The sequence below is a fragment of the Cynoglossus semilaevis genome, chromosome 18 (genome assembly GCF_000523025.1).
Source record: "Cynoglossus semilaevis isolate Cse_v1.0 chromosome 18, Cse_v1.0, whole genome shotgun sequence".
Taxonomy (NCBI): Eukaryota; Metazoa; Chordata; class Actinopteri; order Pleuronectiformes; family Cynoglossidae; genus Cynoglossus; species Cynoglossus semilaevis.
This window is the reverse complement of record NC_024324.1, coordinates 2,875,381-2,890,372: the sequence shown is the minus strand read 5'-3', so window position 1 is coordinate 2,890,372 and position 14,992 is coordinate 2,875,381. Positions and strand designations below refer to the sequence as shown.

Genomic DNA, 14,992 nt, shown 5'->3' with positions numbered 1-14,992 from the left:
TCTCCGCTGCCCTCACTCACCTCTGGGTGTCTCACTGTTTGTTTTTTAATGCATTCTGAAAACCCCTCAGACTTGGACATGACATAGAGCTACATTTTTATAGTGGGGAGAAGAGGAGAACCAACATGCTGGAAACATGTTGTCATCACTACTGGAATTTTCCCCTTATTCTAAACTGAGCCGATGCTGAGGAATGTAGAAAAAAAAACACCCTCCCTCAGAGTTTTGGTGGTGAGCACTGTGTGTTTTGTACTGTATGAGATCAAACATATTTAACACAGAGACACAGAGAATGTAAAGATTCTCCTCAGGACCGAGGCAGAGGAGGACACACTGGACCTGCGGGGTTTAAACTAAAACAACACCTGCGTTAGTGACACAAAAGCAAGCCACTTGACTGGACACTCACTCAATTTGTAGACACGCATGCACACACTGTTCCAGGTCGGCCTGGGTCTACCAAACACTGCCGTTTTTGGGGGGGGGTTGTGGTTGTACACAGCCACAGAAACAACCATCATCATCAGTGGAACTTTTTCAAAAACTCCACATTTTTCTGCATGAAGACTCACGTCAGGGAGGAGCGTCTGCATGTTGGTTGGTGTGTGTGTGTTTTTTGTTTGTTTCTTTTTTCAAAGCTTGTGTTAAGGGATGTTTTTGTTCGGCTGCTTTGCCTAAAGATGTGATCCAGATTCAGCTCAGCTGGGTTTAAAACAGGCTCCGTGCTTTTATTGTGAAAGCTCCTGTGGTAGGTTGAATCACTTGAAAACACACTGGAACACACTGCAGTAATGAGTCCAATCCCAGCGGATGACAATAATAATCAGGACAGCGATGAAGATCACAGCAGACCTGGTTTTCTCCCTCCGCTCACATCACTGCAGTGTAACGACTGTTGACTCCTGAAAACCACTGTAGTTTTGTTGTTTGTTTGTTTTGTTTTGTTGTTTTTTTTGGTTGTGTTAGACTGTGATTAGACGTCAGTGCACTTTAATTCCTCATCTCTCAGCTTTAGTTTTTCTTTTTTTTTTCCATCTAATTTGAAAACCTCTGTCTAGTTTGGTGACAGTGTGAAGTTCAGCAGTGAGCACCGGGAAGTTCTGCTGCTGCAAAAACTCTATACAACCAGAAAACCTTTGAATATAGTTTGTAAATGAAGGCTCCCTCCTCAACTGTTACGTAACCTCATTAAAATAATTAAAATGATAATTAACCAGAACATTAATGGAGAAATCCAACTGTTTTTTAAAAATGCAAACCTGTTTTCCCAGTTGTTTTGTGACACATTATACATTAGTTACCAAAATATATGGAAGATTTAAATATGATGACATTATTAATGAAAGCAAAGAAATTAGAGGTATAAATAAGTTTGTATATATGCACATATGTTTTTTTTTTTTCACAGAATGCTAGGTCTGCACAGATGTTTCATGCTGCATTGTACTTCTAATGGTATTTTGAGCATGGCTCGAGTGTTGCTTTGTTTTGCTACTGATATAACACCAACAACAGCGTTGTGAAAAAAAACAAAAAACTGATGGATTTCTCCTTTAAGTTCAGTCCATACAACATACCTAAAAACATACGACCGCTTCCAAACCGTCATGTTTTCTAAGGTTGAAGAGTGTATGAAGAGGACAAAGGAAAACAAACAGTTATTTATTACAGTAGAGACTTGTTTTCCTACAACTCTTTGTTACGACACCTCAGTGTGCGATGACTGCATGTCCAATATGAAACCACATCCACAGGCACTTTTCCACTGGTGGTTTAAAAGAGTGCACAGATAAATCACTGTGGAAACACTGTGGATGATGTCCATGTTTTTGTTTTGTTTTTTCTTGTACTTCTGCCTCAAGAATGTGCAAACTCAGAGCATCAGGTCAAAGCAGAGAATTTCAATTTAATTTATTCATCATTGGAGTTGATTTGATTTATTTGGACATTTTTGAGCCTAACAATAAAGTGCCAACCCTGAGAAAATCTAACATATCTTTCTGTCAAACATAGGAATTTTCTGTGTTATAACATGGATTATTTCAAGCCCTGAGTTAGTGGTGGTGTATAACAAAGGATTTTAATGTCTTTTTATAGCTATTTAACAATTATTATTATCATGTTACAACATTACAGAATTCGATGAACTCTGAGTTTACTGTGAAGGCAGATGAAGGAACATTTATTTTAAAAAGTTCAACAGGAAGTGAGGTATTAATGAAGGATTTTTCTTCCTGTTTTTTTTTTCGTCTTTGTGTGACCAGAACCTGATGCAACTGATGTAAATCAAAATAAAATATTTCTGTTGGTTCCTGAGTTTTTTTGGAAGAATACATGTCATCTTGTGTTTTCTTTTTTCCCAGAACAACAATGTTGGTCAACTCTATATATACTATATATATATATATATATATATGAGTATATGTACATACATATATAATAATATTCACACCTGATGAAGCTTTTTGTCCATAAGAAACTGCAATTTTGCTCATGTTGTTTCAAAGAGTGTATTTAAAAAAAAAATTAAAATATTTTCTAGCTTAAAGGCTCTCTTTTCCACGTCAACATGAGGTAGAGCTCAACATAAGGCCCTAAAGGTTAAAAGGCCAAGAGGACGTCCATGTTTTCTATATTATTATGTAACAATACAATCATTTAATTTGTCAATGTTCCGCGTTCCAAGGGTCAGAGCAGAAGGGGGCGACATTCACGTTCCTCCTGTTGTTTTCTAAGGACACGGACGACACGGTGACATGTCTGTTATCATGTCAGGAAGAAGGAGAAAAAAATGTTTTTCTTTCTTTCTTTTTTCGTTGCCCTCTGCCTCTGACGCTCCATATATGGCAAAGGAATTAAAGTTGCGCGATTGAAAAGAAGGGCGGAAACGCGGCGCAGGGGCTGCTGGGTAATTTCACCCACATTCAGGAAGAAAGAGACGACAGTGCTGCTGATTCAGTCTGCGAACCTGCCGCTGCTGCCCCGCGGATTCACTCACTGACAGACAACAAGTCGAGGACTAAATCACTGCTCTATCGGTTTGATCAGGTGAGCGCCATTTTCATTTCTTCATTTTGTTACGGTTTTATCGTAAATATTCTAACAGAGCGTTTAAGTGTCAGTGTCGCTGCATGAATCTAAATCTGAAGCTGTGTGTTGTATCTGCTGTGATGCTAACGCAGCTTCGCCGGCTAGCACAGCACAGCACCGCTCGCTCTCTTGCTGACATCACGGGTCATTTTTTAAAATTAATAAAAATGTTTAAAACCATAACACAATACGATATTTTTTTCCTCATTAAATCGCATTAAGCCAACGACTGCAGGAATGTGACAACTTCTTCTTTTGTACGGTGAAGTGTAGCATTAGCTAACACAGGGAGGGGTGTGTATTTGAGAGATAGAGGAAGAAAAAAAAAATCCAGGAAATGCCGTAACAGAGAACAGACAACAGACAGACAACAAGAGGAAGGACGTGACAATTAACACACAAACACAGAGGGTGGACAACATCGACTACTGCATTTTCTCAATGTGTTGCTACAGAATAAAAAAACGAATTTACGGTTTGCGGTAGCTTCCACTCCTGGTCTGAGGTGTAATGACAAATCTGGTTCACCGTGCAGTTTGGATTCCGTTTGGCTGTTTTCTACCCTGAGGTTCTGCATTTGTTATGGTTTATGACTCATTTTAAGTAACTTGCTTTATCGCGTTTTAGTGTATTTGACTTATTTTGCTTAGCATTTATATACAGTTTTGCACCACAATAAACTTGAAGTATGGACTGTTGTTTCTTTGTCCTGCACAATGAGACTGTCAGGTCAGAGCTCACTGCCATCTTTGGCTCAGTTCAACCTCTGCGACAGAGAAGTATCTGAACAAATGCAGTGCAGATACTGCTTTGCATATTGCACACTGAGACTGGAGTCCTCCCATCCTACCCCACCGCCCCTGTGCCCTCTCTTGGGGCTTCACGTGTAGAATATTTCCAACATGTCTGTTAATGCAGTCAGTCGTGTTTTCACACGTCAAGAGCACATGTATTCTCTGCACGCCTAAGCCCAACGGCCTCGTTCCATTTCACTTTTTTGTTTTACATTTGGCCTGAAACCATGTTTTCTTTAAGTCAAATAAAAGTTCCAGCAGACGTTGACAGCCGCGGTGGAATCCTACTGTTGCTTGTCCTTTCTTTCTGTAGGACCCAGATCAGAGGAACATGTTATGAGTGGAACAGTTTCCACTTCACTGGTATTTATATCTGGCCTCCTGTGACTGGACGGCTGCTCTCTCCTCAACACTGTTGTTTCCTTGACAATCAGCGTTTTACTTGACTGTGGTCACTTGGCGTCTTGAGGACGGCTCAGGAACAAACATGTCACCAGAAATGCACTTCTTTAGGGGATTTCAACCCCTACAACCAGGACTTTTCTTCCTTTCTTTTTTCTTTGCTCAAACTGTTCAGCCATTGATATTTATTGTTTTTGGCGTCTTTAAACCTCCTTACACCTTGAGGGCACCACTCCCTTCCTGGTGAGTCATTTTCTGAAACCAGGAACTCTAGCTGCTGAACTCTGTTACCTACAGAGTCTGCAGCGTTGATGAACATGTAGGTCAAGATTGGCAAAAAAAACCTAAGGACTTCTGCTGGTGATCTAATTCTACACAACATCATCATCAGCTTAGTCCAAAAATAGTAACTTTATCTCTCAGTTTGTGACCCTTTGGTCGTGTTTTAAAACCTTAAAAGGCATTGCTCCTTTAAGGCACATTTTGGTGGCTTAAAGGAGCAGAGCAAAGAACCTGGAGAAACACACCAAACCCTGAGAGCAGAAAGGTCAGATCTGAGGAGTGTCCAGGCTGTTTTGTACCGCCTGGACACCTGTTTTCTATTCCAGCCATCGCAGCCAAACCTCTTTAAACCCCAGTCATCAGATATCCCAGGATTAAACTGGTCTCCTCAGCCAGCAGTGAAAGCGAGGCCGTCGTTGAGGCCGCTGTTGTCGGCGCCGCAGGTTTCTCTTGGACTCATTAGACAGAGTGGTCCATGTGACGACTGGTTGAGCTTTAATCACCCGAGACACTCTCTATGACACAGTGAAAGGCGGTGTCAGGTTCCAGCAGTCTTATGTAATGTCAGTGGTGTTCATCAGGGTGTGTGGACTAAAGGTTGAGTCCCTCGGGTGTGAGATAAACCCAGATGTGGATTTAATGACGGACCATTTATTGTTAGTGCGGTTCAACGGCTGTGAAGTACCTCGCACCATTCAGTGGTTCTGTTGGGGTTTTTCTGCTTCACGTGACACAGTGCAGTGCAGCACGACGTCGATCGAAGGAGTGCTCTCTTTTGTGTGGAGTTTGCTTGTTGCCTTTTGTCTGCTGTTGCTGCAGCTCAGATTTCCTGGAGAAAAATGATGTTTGTGTCTCAGAGTGTTGCTGCAGCTGATCCAGGGTCAGCTGGGACCGCCTTCAGCTCGTCCTGCAGAAATGTAGGAATAAACTATAAACAAACAGGATTCTCAGAAAGGTGGTGCAGTTAGGGCTGTACGTTTGTGATGGGTTTTTTTTTTTTTTTTGCAAAACTAATTTGTTTAAACAAATAGATTGAAATTTGTTGCTCCAGACTCAGAAAACGTTAGTTTGTCAGTTTGACCTCAGTGGATGTATTCAACAGTCGATCCTTTTCCCCCAAATTTGTTAAAAAGGTAGAAAATGTTTTGATCTGCAGAGGCTAACCTGTTGTTTTGCATGGACCACTGACATAGTTGGAATAACAGGGCAGGTCTCCACTCCTCACAGAGCAGGCAGTAAAGACTGACTTACCTTTTCACACTGCAGGTCCTGACCTGCCTGTCACTGCAGGGCTGGTGAACTACCACTGGGTTTTGGCAAATGTTTTCTACACGATCAAGATGTAAATATATGCCTGAGTAGTAACTTGATTGGTCAATTACTCTTATTATTAATTATGAGATTATAATCTGGACCCAGCCTGTCTGTAGTCAATCCAAAAACACTATATTCACTGCTGTAGAAACCTAAGTATATTTTGTTTGTTAACAGTCTGGTCCATGTCATCATTAGCTGATTCCTAATTGGTTTAAGCTGTGCAGTGAATCCCTGGATGTGTTGCGACTGCAGTAGCCTACATACCTCAGCTAAAACTGACCGTGTTTGTGCCGATGAGTGTGAACTGACCTGATTTTTCTCCTCTGACACATTTTTTTTTTTATTTCTGCGTTCTTCCCCGGGCAGGTATGGCGGAGTTGGCGAGTCTGGTGCAGCGGTTGGAGGTGGCCGTGGGCCGCCTGGAGGCCATAGGGGGTCAGGGTGGTGCTGCGTCAGGTGCTGCTGCAGCAGGTAATGATCAAGTTTGTACAGTGTGAAGAGTAAAGGTCGCGACCTTTTCCACACAGTGTGTAATAATGACTGCTGTGTTTTTGAACCTGTATCAGAGTACGTGGATGCATTTGATGAGATCATCAACGGCCCTGTGGCTGAGTACCTCTCCCTCAGCCAGAAGATAGGGGGCGATGTTCAGAAACACGTAAGTCGGTGTGTACAGAAGTGAGTGTTTGATCAGTTTGGAAACAGACTTTCTGAATCCTCTGTCTTGTCCCTCCAGGCAGACATGATGAAGCAGGCCTTCTCTGCTCAGAAGCAGCTCCTGGTCGTGGCCTCGTCCTCCCAGAAGCCCTCTGATGTGAGTTGGAGAACTTAAGACTGGATTTGGAACATGCAGCCTGAAGTGCTGACACTAATTGATCTGTGTAAACTCTCTGAATTATTGATGGACTTCACCTCCTCCCCTCCTCCCCCGTCTCAGTGTCAGCATACGGATCGATTTTTATTATTAACAGTTAACTGTCAAATATTTATGTTGTTTTTTGTCTAAATTCCTGTCCCCCCTCCGTCTTCAGGCGACCATGACGTCTCTGCTGCAGCCCATGTCCAAAATCATCCAGCAGGTGACAAATTTCCGTGAGGTTCAACGCACCTCGCCGTTCTTCAACCACCTCTCTGCCATCAGCGAGAGCGTCCCTGCTCTGGGATGGGTCGCCATGGTGAGTGTGTGTGTGTGTGTGTGGGAGTGGGGGGACATGTGTGTGAATCATGGTTGGAAACAATCCCGTCTTTGATTCTGTCTGCTCAGCGCCGCTCTGTTGGCTGACAGCAGCGGGAACAGAGACGATGCTGTCACAGCGTGATGATGAACTGTTGTTTGTCGACTTGATCTCGATGAATAAAACATCATCTCCATCATTAGACACAGAATAGAATCTCTGTGTGTGTTTTCCCTCTTTTGATTTTTCTCATGCACATTTGAACTGAACATGTTGGTTTTCCCTCCATCTTCATTCTTCAGGGACAAATGGAAAAGACTGGAGTTTTTTTATGGGACGTCAACAAATTGTATTTGCCTTGTGTTTATAGTTTTAGGATCGTGGACAGTTTCAAAACACTGTGACGTTTGAGTTTGTATTTACAGTATATTTGTACTGTATGTGGCCACATATACTGTATGTATGTATCTTTCAACACCAGTGTTTTCAGTTTTTGATATATTTTTTTCCCCCAGGCTCCTAAACCTTGTCCCTACGTCAAAGAGATGCAGGACGCTGCCATGTTCTACACCAACCGTGTGCTGAAGGAGTTCAGGGAGAAGTAAGTCCAGCTTCAGCTGACTTTTTGTTGTATCAGTAAACCTTGATGTTTGTGAAATATCAGCATAAAAAAAATGGAAAAACTTGGATTAGATTCACAATAAACTCCTGTTAATGTCGTCTATAAAAGTCGTCAGATTTACCTGAATAAATACAGAGCAGGATTTTAAACAAAGTTTCCTGAAAACTCTACTGTTTTGTGATGGATTTATTCTTATTTATTACATAACATTTGAAGTGAAGTCCAAACATCTGTTCTCCGTTGGTTTTCATTTGCTGGACTCCACTACAGCTCACTGTGTTCACTGTGAATTTCTGTCCACTCAATCAAACAAGTTTGTTCAATATCTATAAAAGGGGGCGCTGTAGAGCAGGTTTGGGACCACTAGACCTGAAATCAAAGAGTTGTTGTTGTTGTTGTTGTTGTTGGTTTTTTTTTCATTTTCTCTCAAATGTCCCAGCCACAGCCATGTTGGTCTGGTTAACATGAGCCTGATTACTGTTTCCACCCAGACACGACACCACTGTGTCTCGTTAGTCAGCAAGTTTACTGCAGAGTTGAACATGAATTTCTGTCCACTCAATCAAACAAGTTTGTTAAATATCTATAAAAGGGGGCGCTGTAGAGCAGGTTTGGGACCACTCTGTGGTAGGGTGAATTGTTAGTTTTATTTTTCTTTTCTCTCAAATGTCCTGTTTTTTTTTGTTTTTTGTTTTCTTCCTCCTGACAGGGATAAGACCCATGTGGACTGGGTGAAGGCCTACATCTCCATCTGGACTCAGCTCCAAGACTACATCAAAAAGTACCACACCACAGGACTGTCCTGGAGCAAGACTGTGAGTCTCCAAGAACAGAGTGTTTTTGTTGCTGTTAAACCGCTGATGTGGCTAACGTTTGGCTAACAGTCGTCGTTTATAACCTGGTGTGGTCTTCAGGGTCAGGTGGCCTCCGCCTCTGCAGCTGCTCCTGCTGCTCCCGCAGGTGGATGTCCTCCACCTCCTCCCCCCGGACCTCCTCCTCCTCCCATGGACTTGAGCGCCACATCCGGCGGCGGTGGTGGCAGCGACGATGATCGTAACGCTCTGTTTGCGTCCATCAACAAGGGAACTGCCATCACCAAGGGTGAGGAGCTCCGACCCCTCCATCCTGTTGGTCCCACAAGTTCAACACACTAACCCCCACCCCCTTTTGTCCAGGTCTGAAACATGTGAGCGACGACCAGAAGACCCACAAGAATCCCAACCTGAGGAGTGGGGGACCTCAAGTCCGTTCCGGACCCAAACCCTTCGCTGCTTCCGCCTCCTCCCCCAAACCTGCCGTGTGCCCAGCTCCGACCCGGGCCCAGCCTCCTGTACTGGAGCTGGAAGGAAAGAAATGGAAAGTGGTGAGTTTCTGGACCGCTTTGTGAACTCAACCTCAAAGTTGAAGCTTTTTCTATAATTCTATAATTTTGTTTTTTCCGGCAGGAAAATCACGTTGGAGTTCAGGACCTGGTGATCAGTCAAACGGAGCTGAGGCACGTGGTCTACGCCTACAATTGTAACAAGAGCACCCTGCAGGTCAAAGGAAAACTCAACTCCATCACCTTAGGTGAGAAACCACGCAGCGAGTGCTGGAACGATGAGATGTCACGGTCATTCAGTGTTTCACACACCATAGCTTTGGAACCACCGTGCTGAAGTCTCATTTCTTACACAAACCAAATCAATATTTATGAAATGAATACGATGTCTGTCTTTGTCACTGTTGTTACTTACGAAAGTTATGAAAATGATGCACATTTTAAGGCTAGTTGCACTGCCACTGCTCACCACTAGGGCCTGGTTCCTATTCATATTTATAACAAATTGTGTATTTCGTTTGTGGTCCTGATGACTGACGGTCTACTGTCTCCTCCGCTTGTAGATAGTTGTAAGAAAATGGGTCTGGTGTTTGACGACGTTGTGGGCATCGTAGAGATCATCAACTGTAGGGACGTCAAGATCCAGGTGAGGGCGCATTTTTATCCTTTGTCGTTGATCCTCTGATTTATCTGTAATAAATCAAAATCTGGATCTTCTGCTGTCGCGCCTCACGTTTTGATAACTGATGTTGTTGTTGTTGTTGTTGTTGTTGTTGTTGTTGTTGTTGTTGTTGTGTCCAGGTGATGGGGAAGGTTCCCATCATCTCCGTCAACAAGACAGACGGCTGCCACATTTACCTGAGCAAAGACTCTCTGGACTGTGAGATCGTCAGCGCCAAGAGCTCAGAGATGAACGTCCTCATAGTCAAGGAGGACGGAGACTACGTGAGTGTCTCTGTGTCCCACAATGTCTGCACGCTCCTTATCATAGCAGACCTCACTACCATCTGTCCGTACCTCCAACCACAATCTCTCCGTCTTGTCTTCCAGACGGAGTTTGCCGTTCCGGAACAGTTCAAGACCGTGTGGGACGGAACCAAACTGGTCACCACAGCAACCGAAATCGCAGGATAGACGCTGCGGTCCCGCCCGCTCCTCCACGACACATCATCACCTCCATCACCAGGCGCCCCCACCTGACCGACCGGTGTCCCACCAGCTGTCGCTCTGTAAACACTGTAGACTGAGATCTGGACCTCCCGTGTTCCATCTCCTTTTCCCTTTTTCAATTTCCCCGTCAGCCAATCACAGCTTCAGCTCTCCCCTTCCATCAGCCAATGAGAGGACCGCTTGCTTTACCTGGAGCAAAATCCTCCAGCCAATCAGCTGGGAGCACCTTGTCTCAATTATGATCCCAATTAGGACGTCCCTGTGACACAGGGAGCACAAAAAGTTTTGCCAAAAGCCATGCTCTTTATTTGTTGTTTTTTTCTGCAAAGATACATTTCATAGAAAGAACAAAAGCACTGCAGCCAATCAGGGTCTTCTCTAAGTAAAGCCTGGTTCTCTGTTTTCATGATATGCAATTTGCCAGTGAAGCTCTTGTCAGACAAAAGCATCAAAGTAACCGCCCTCATCGTCGTCATAGAAACCACTGTTATCGACTGTAGATGAAGTAAGTGTAGCCGTCAGTAACGATGTTCAAACAAACTCGTCAGCACTAAAGAGCACAGACAAACGAGTAAAAAAAAAACAACAAAGTTTGTGAAAAAACCACCACTGTAAAATCTACGTACTTCACCTTTACCTTAACTTTACGCTGCTGGTAGAACATTCCACGTGAAGAGGAGGCCGTCGATGAGAATGAGCAGAGACGTGATCACAGTCGAGGGAAAGACTAACAAAAAAAACATAACAATTACAGTCAGAATTTAGAATCTCGACTTCTGAGTTGGAAAAGAGTTAGGACAAAATGTTTTAGCTAAAATTTTGACTTTAATCATGGAATCCTGACTTTAGTCATTTCTGCCTTTGATCTAATATCTACCAACCCTAAAACTAGAATTCTTGAAAATTCTTTAGGACCAAAACTTTACCAAGGATTTTCACATCAATCTGACAAAAGTAAAAGTGGAGAAAAAAATCCATGTTCTGATCCATTATTTTGGTCGATTTCAATGTTGAGCAAAATGGAAGAAAAAAAAAAAATCTCCCTTTCTCTGTCTCTAACCCCTGAACTGTCTCCCTCTCTCTCTCTGTCTTATTCTCCCTGTCGTTCTTCCTCTTTTTTCTCATTCCTTTTTTTTTTATACTGTTTCTAATTTTCTTTGTCTTTGGTCCAAATGTCAAATGTCTGCTCATTAATACTGAAGACGTCATTAAATAAAGTCTTGCAATAAAAACTCGTGGAATTTGATTTTTTTTTTCACTTTTACTTCCATGTCTGTCATTTTAATGTGTCCATTTTAACTAATTAATGACAACAGTTGTTCTAAAGGATGCTTTGGTTCCCTCTAGTGGTATATGTATTGTTCTAAAGGAATGGTGTGGACAAATTGTGGTGCTTTGGTTCCCTCTAGTGGTATATGTATTGGAATTTACCTGAAAAAAAATTTCATAGTACTGTGTCCAGCAGAACAGCTAGGTGGCAGTGTACGGTGTCGGTGCTGTTGTGTTGTGTTCAAACACACTACAAAACACAACAGTAAAAGGAGGTGTAGGGCGCCCCTTCCGTCCGATGGCCTGCAGGTGGAGGTGGCACTTGTTAGAATGATCTGTTTGTTAGCATCACACACATTGCATATTAAAACAATGTCACGACCACACCACTGTTTTCTGGTCAAACTTTTATTTTCTCATTTCAGTTGTTACAACATTAAGCTTAAAAAACAAAGTAAAAAAACAAACATTTATACTAAAATAATTAATTAAAAAAGCTAAATTATTTTTCATCATTAACTTAGCATCAGTTAGCTCCAGTTGATCAGTGCAAAATGAATGTGTTTTTTATTGTGTAAATGCAATAATTTGATCCTGATTTCCTTGACTTTTTGTAACAGTGGTTGATTAGAACTACAGGAGTCTGGTTTTGCGTCTCTAGTGCAGGAAAGGCAGCAGGTTTTTGTCGAACCACTCTTTGGTGAACTGCAGGTGGTCTCCCTCTGTGGCCAGGAACACTAACTTCCCAGCTTTGTCCATCGCTGCCAGGCCGAGGCGATCCTGCAGAGACAGTCGTGTGGTTACACAGTCCACGCCAGAAACGGCTAGTCACGAGGAGTTAACACAATTTAGTCAAAGCTACAGCTAAGATAACACACAACATGTGTTAATCAGATGATGATGTTAGCACTGTTTGAAACACGACCCAGTTGAACCCAGTTGTTACCTCGGTGTATAAGACACTCTGCTGCAGCGTCTCCGTCTCCTTGGCCTGACCTGTCTTCAGGAAACCAAACCACTGTGAAGAGAACGGAGACAAAACTGTCTGTAGTGATGCTGCACAGTTACTGTAGTACTTTTAGTAGTTACAGACCACAGGAGGTGTGTGTGTTTACAGTGTGTGTGTGTGTGTTACCTCGGTGTCCACAGGGTCCACCACAGTGTCCTGTAGAAACTTCACCATCACAAACTTCTCCAGCTGCTGCAGATTCTTCTTGTACGTCTCATTTATGACCTTCACATTAAAGTAGAAGATGATGAAAGTCAAATCAGCTAAAAGTTGAAGTCAGGAATGTAACTTCAACAGATATTTGTTTAGGGTTAGCTAAAAGATGACTAATATTTGCAAAAATATGTCTGAAGGTTGAGCTGAAACGAGCTCAAAGTTCTATGTACTATGTGAACGCAGTACTCTGATACTCCACGGTGTTTTCCACGTACTGACCCGCTCCTGGTTGATGTCGGCCAGGAACAGACTGTGCTTCTTGTACAGGTCATCGTTTAACGGGTCGTGCCAGTACTGAGCCTGGACCAGACTGAAAGAACAACCCACCAAAACAGGACATTCAGTCAGTGCTGCAGGTGACGACGTCCGCTGCACCACAGCACCGCCACTGAGGCAGAGACTCACTGTTTCTGGACCATGTCTGTGTACGCGCCGCTGTTCAGAGCTTTACGGATGATGTCACAGATGTGGGAGCTTTCCCCAGGACAGCGAGGGAGACCGTAGACTCCTGAGGAAGAGGAGGAGGAGGACGGGCAAAAGACAGGAAGAAGAGAGAGGAGAAGACAACCAGTAAATAAGAAACGTCTTCCCTCAGAGATCAGAGAACTCCTGGTAAATAAGAAACATCTTCCCTCAGAGATCAGAGAACTCCTGGTTCTTTTCTAGTTCCGTTACCTTGGTGCTGACCACCCACAGATATGAGCTTTTTCATTGGTGGAGAAGGACAGCGCTGAGCTACGGCTCTCCTGAGAAGAGACAGGAAACAGTTCATTAGACCATGGTCACCGATGGTCCACATTAGAATTACTATGACTGATCCATCCTTTCAGTGCCAAAAGAGCGGCTACGTACAGAAATTGCGCCCCCTGGGAGAAGCCCATGGCGTTGTATCCTGCCTTCAGTTTTGGATCCTGAGCCAGTTGACTGCAGACCATGGACACCTGCTGATTCACATCCATGAAAAATCCATTTTCTGTGTCCTGTAGGAGAAAAACAAATCATGAAATGGTGACAAATATAAAGATGTTTATTTAAAATAATTATAATAATAAAAAAAACCTCAATGACGTTTTTCCCGATCATGAGTGAGAGAACGTAAATGCCTGGAATCTCCCCCTCGATCATCTTCTTTATCGCCCCCATGCTGACAGGGTTACAGCAGCTGTCACCTGATCAACACACACACACACACACACCAACAAACAATATCATTTCATACATTTCTACAGCTCCACAGAAACACGTTATCCTTCCTGTAAAGTTCTCACCCATCCCGTGCCATATCACCAGGGGAACGGTGTCGTTGCTGGAGCCGTGAACCGGACCAGCAGCTGTTAGCAGAACTGGAGCCACTAACAGGAAACTGATCAGAGAGGCGGCCATTGTGGAGCCTGACACAGAAAATTACATTAAAATTAGCCAAATAAAAATAAAGAAAAAGTAACAGAGTATCATCCATACTGATACTTAAAGTTTGACCTCCAAAACAGTTGTACAATAAAAACCAATACTAATGTTAGCAATAAAATACCTAGAACCTTGTGCCATGACTACAAGCTAAAAGGAGAAGAAAAAGTGAAAGTGAATTATTGTCATTGATGCAAGGCACACCACCGTCACAAACGTTTGCACAGAAATAATAATAATATATTTTGTATTTAACAAAAATGAAAGTTACCAAAAAAACAGTAGGGGAATATTTATAAGTGATAAGTGTTAACCACAAACACACACTAAAGAGATATGCAACAAAAGAAAGATAAATGTGTGTTTGAGGGTTTCCGGGTCGTGTGTGTGTGTTCTCTCTAATCGTTACTCCTTTTAGTTCTTTATCTTTTAGATAAACGGGAGAACAGACTGTGTTTAAGGAGCAAATAGACAAAAATGATAAGGGGAGGTTCATTATTTTCATTGGGCCCAGGAGACACAGTCATGTTAGCACAAACGAGCTTCGAAAACGCAGGTTTTACAACGATCAATGACTAAGCTGTACAAGGATAAAAGTACTGATGTATTTGAATTATAAATGATTTTAAATGACGCTAAATTGCAAAAATGCTCTTTAAAATTGTGTATATATTGTTTACGAAACGGGTATTTATCTTCAAAGTCATTACTCACCGATTATACAGCAGTTCCTGTTTGTTTGTCGATGTCACATGACAACATTTTGGTTTAAGGCTGTCAGCCAATCAGATGGGAGAATATTGGTTGCCAAGTTGTAATGTTTCCGCGATGTTGTAAAGGTGTATTTTATCGTGGAATTGTTGTTATGGTTTGAGCTGTTCTGGTTAGTATTAAATATAACATATGAATAACGTGTGT

At 42.6% G+C, this 14,992-nt stretch overlaps 2 protein-coding genes across 2 annotated transcripts; one reads left to right on the top strand and one right to left on the bottom strand.

Annotated features, from left to right (window-relative positions):
• The first annotated feature begins 2,891 nt into the window (after positions 1-2,891).
• Positions 2,892-11,405, top strand: cap1 (CAP, adenylate cyclase-associated protein 1 (yeast)). Its single transcript, XM_008331141.3, has 13 exons — positions 2,892-3,048; positions 6,252-6,356; positions 6,452-6,543; positions 6,622-6,699; positions 6,917-7,060; positions 7,576-7,661; positions 8,392-8,497; positions 8,597-8,783; positions 8,858-9,045; positions 9,128-9,251; positions 9,567-9,649; positions 9,805-9,948; positions 10,054-11,405. The coding sequence occupies exons 2-13, from the start codon at positions 6,254-6,256 to the stop codon at positions 10,135-10,137; spliced, it is 1,419 nt and encodes a 472-aa protein (XP_008329363.1). The 5' UTR covers positions 2,892-3,048; positions 6,252-6,253; the 3' UTR covers positions 10,138-11,405.
• A 429-nt stretch (positions 11,406-11,834) lies between these two features.
• ppt1 (palmitoyl-protein thioesterase 1 (ceroid-lipofuscinosis, neuronal 1, infantile)) lies at positions 11,835-14,913 on the bottom strand. The gene is made up of 10 exons (XM_008331142.3): positions 14,789-14,913; positions 13,936-14,058; positions 13,727-13,836; positions 13,520-13,647; positions 13,343-13,413; positions 13,073-13,175; positions 12,887-12,977; positions 12,578-12,676; positions 12,389-12,460; positions 11,835-12,222 (listed from the first exon to the last, which is right to left on the bottom strand). The coding sequence occupies exons 2-10, from the start codon at positions 14,048-14,050 to the stop codon at positions 12,100-12,102; spliced, it is 912 nt and encodes a 303-aa protein (XP_008329364.1). The 5' UTR covers positions 14,051-14,058; positions 14,789-14,913; the 3' UTR covers positions 11,835-12,099.
• Between the last annotated feature and the right edge of the window lie 79 nt (positions 14,914-14,992).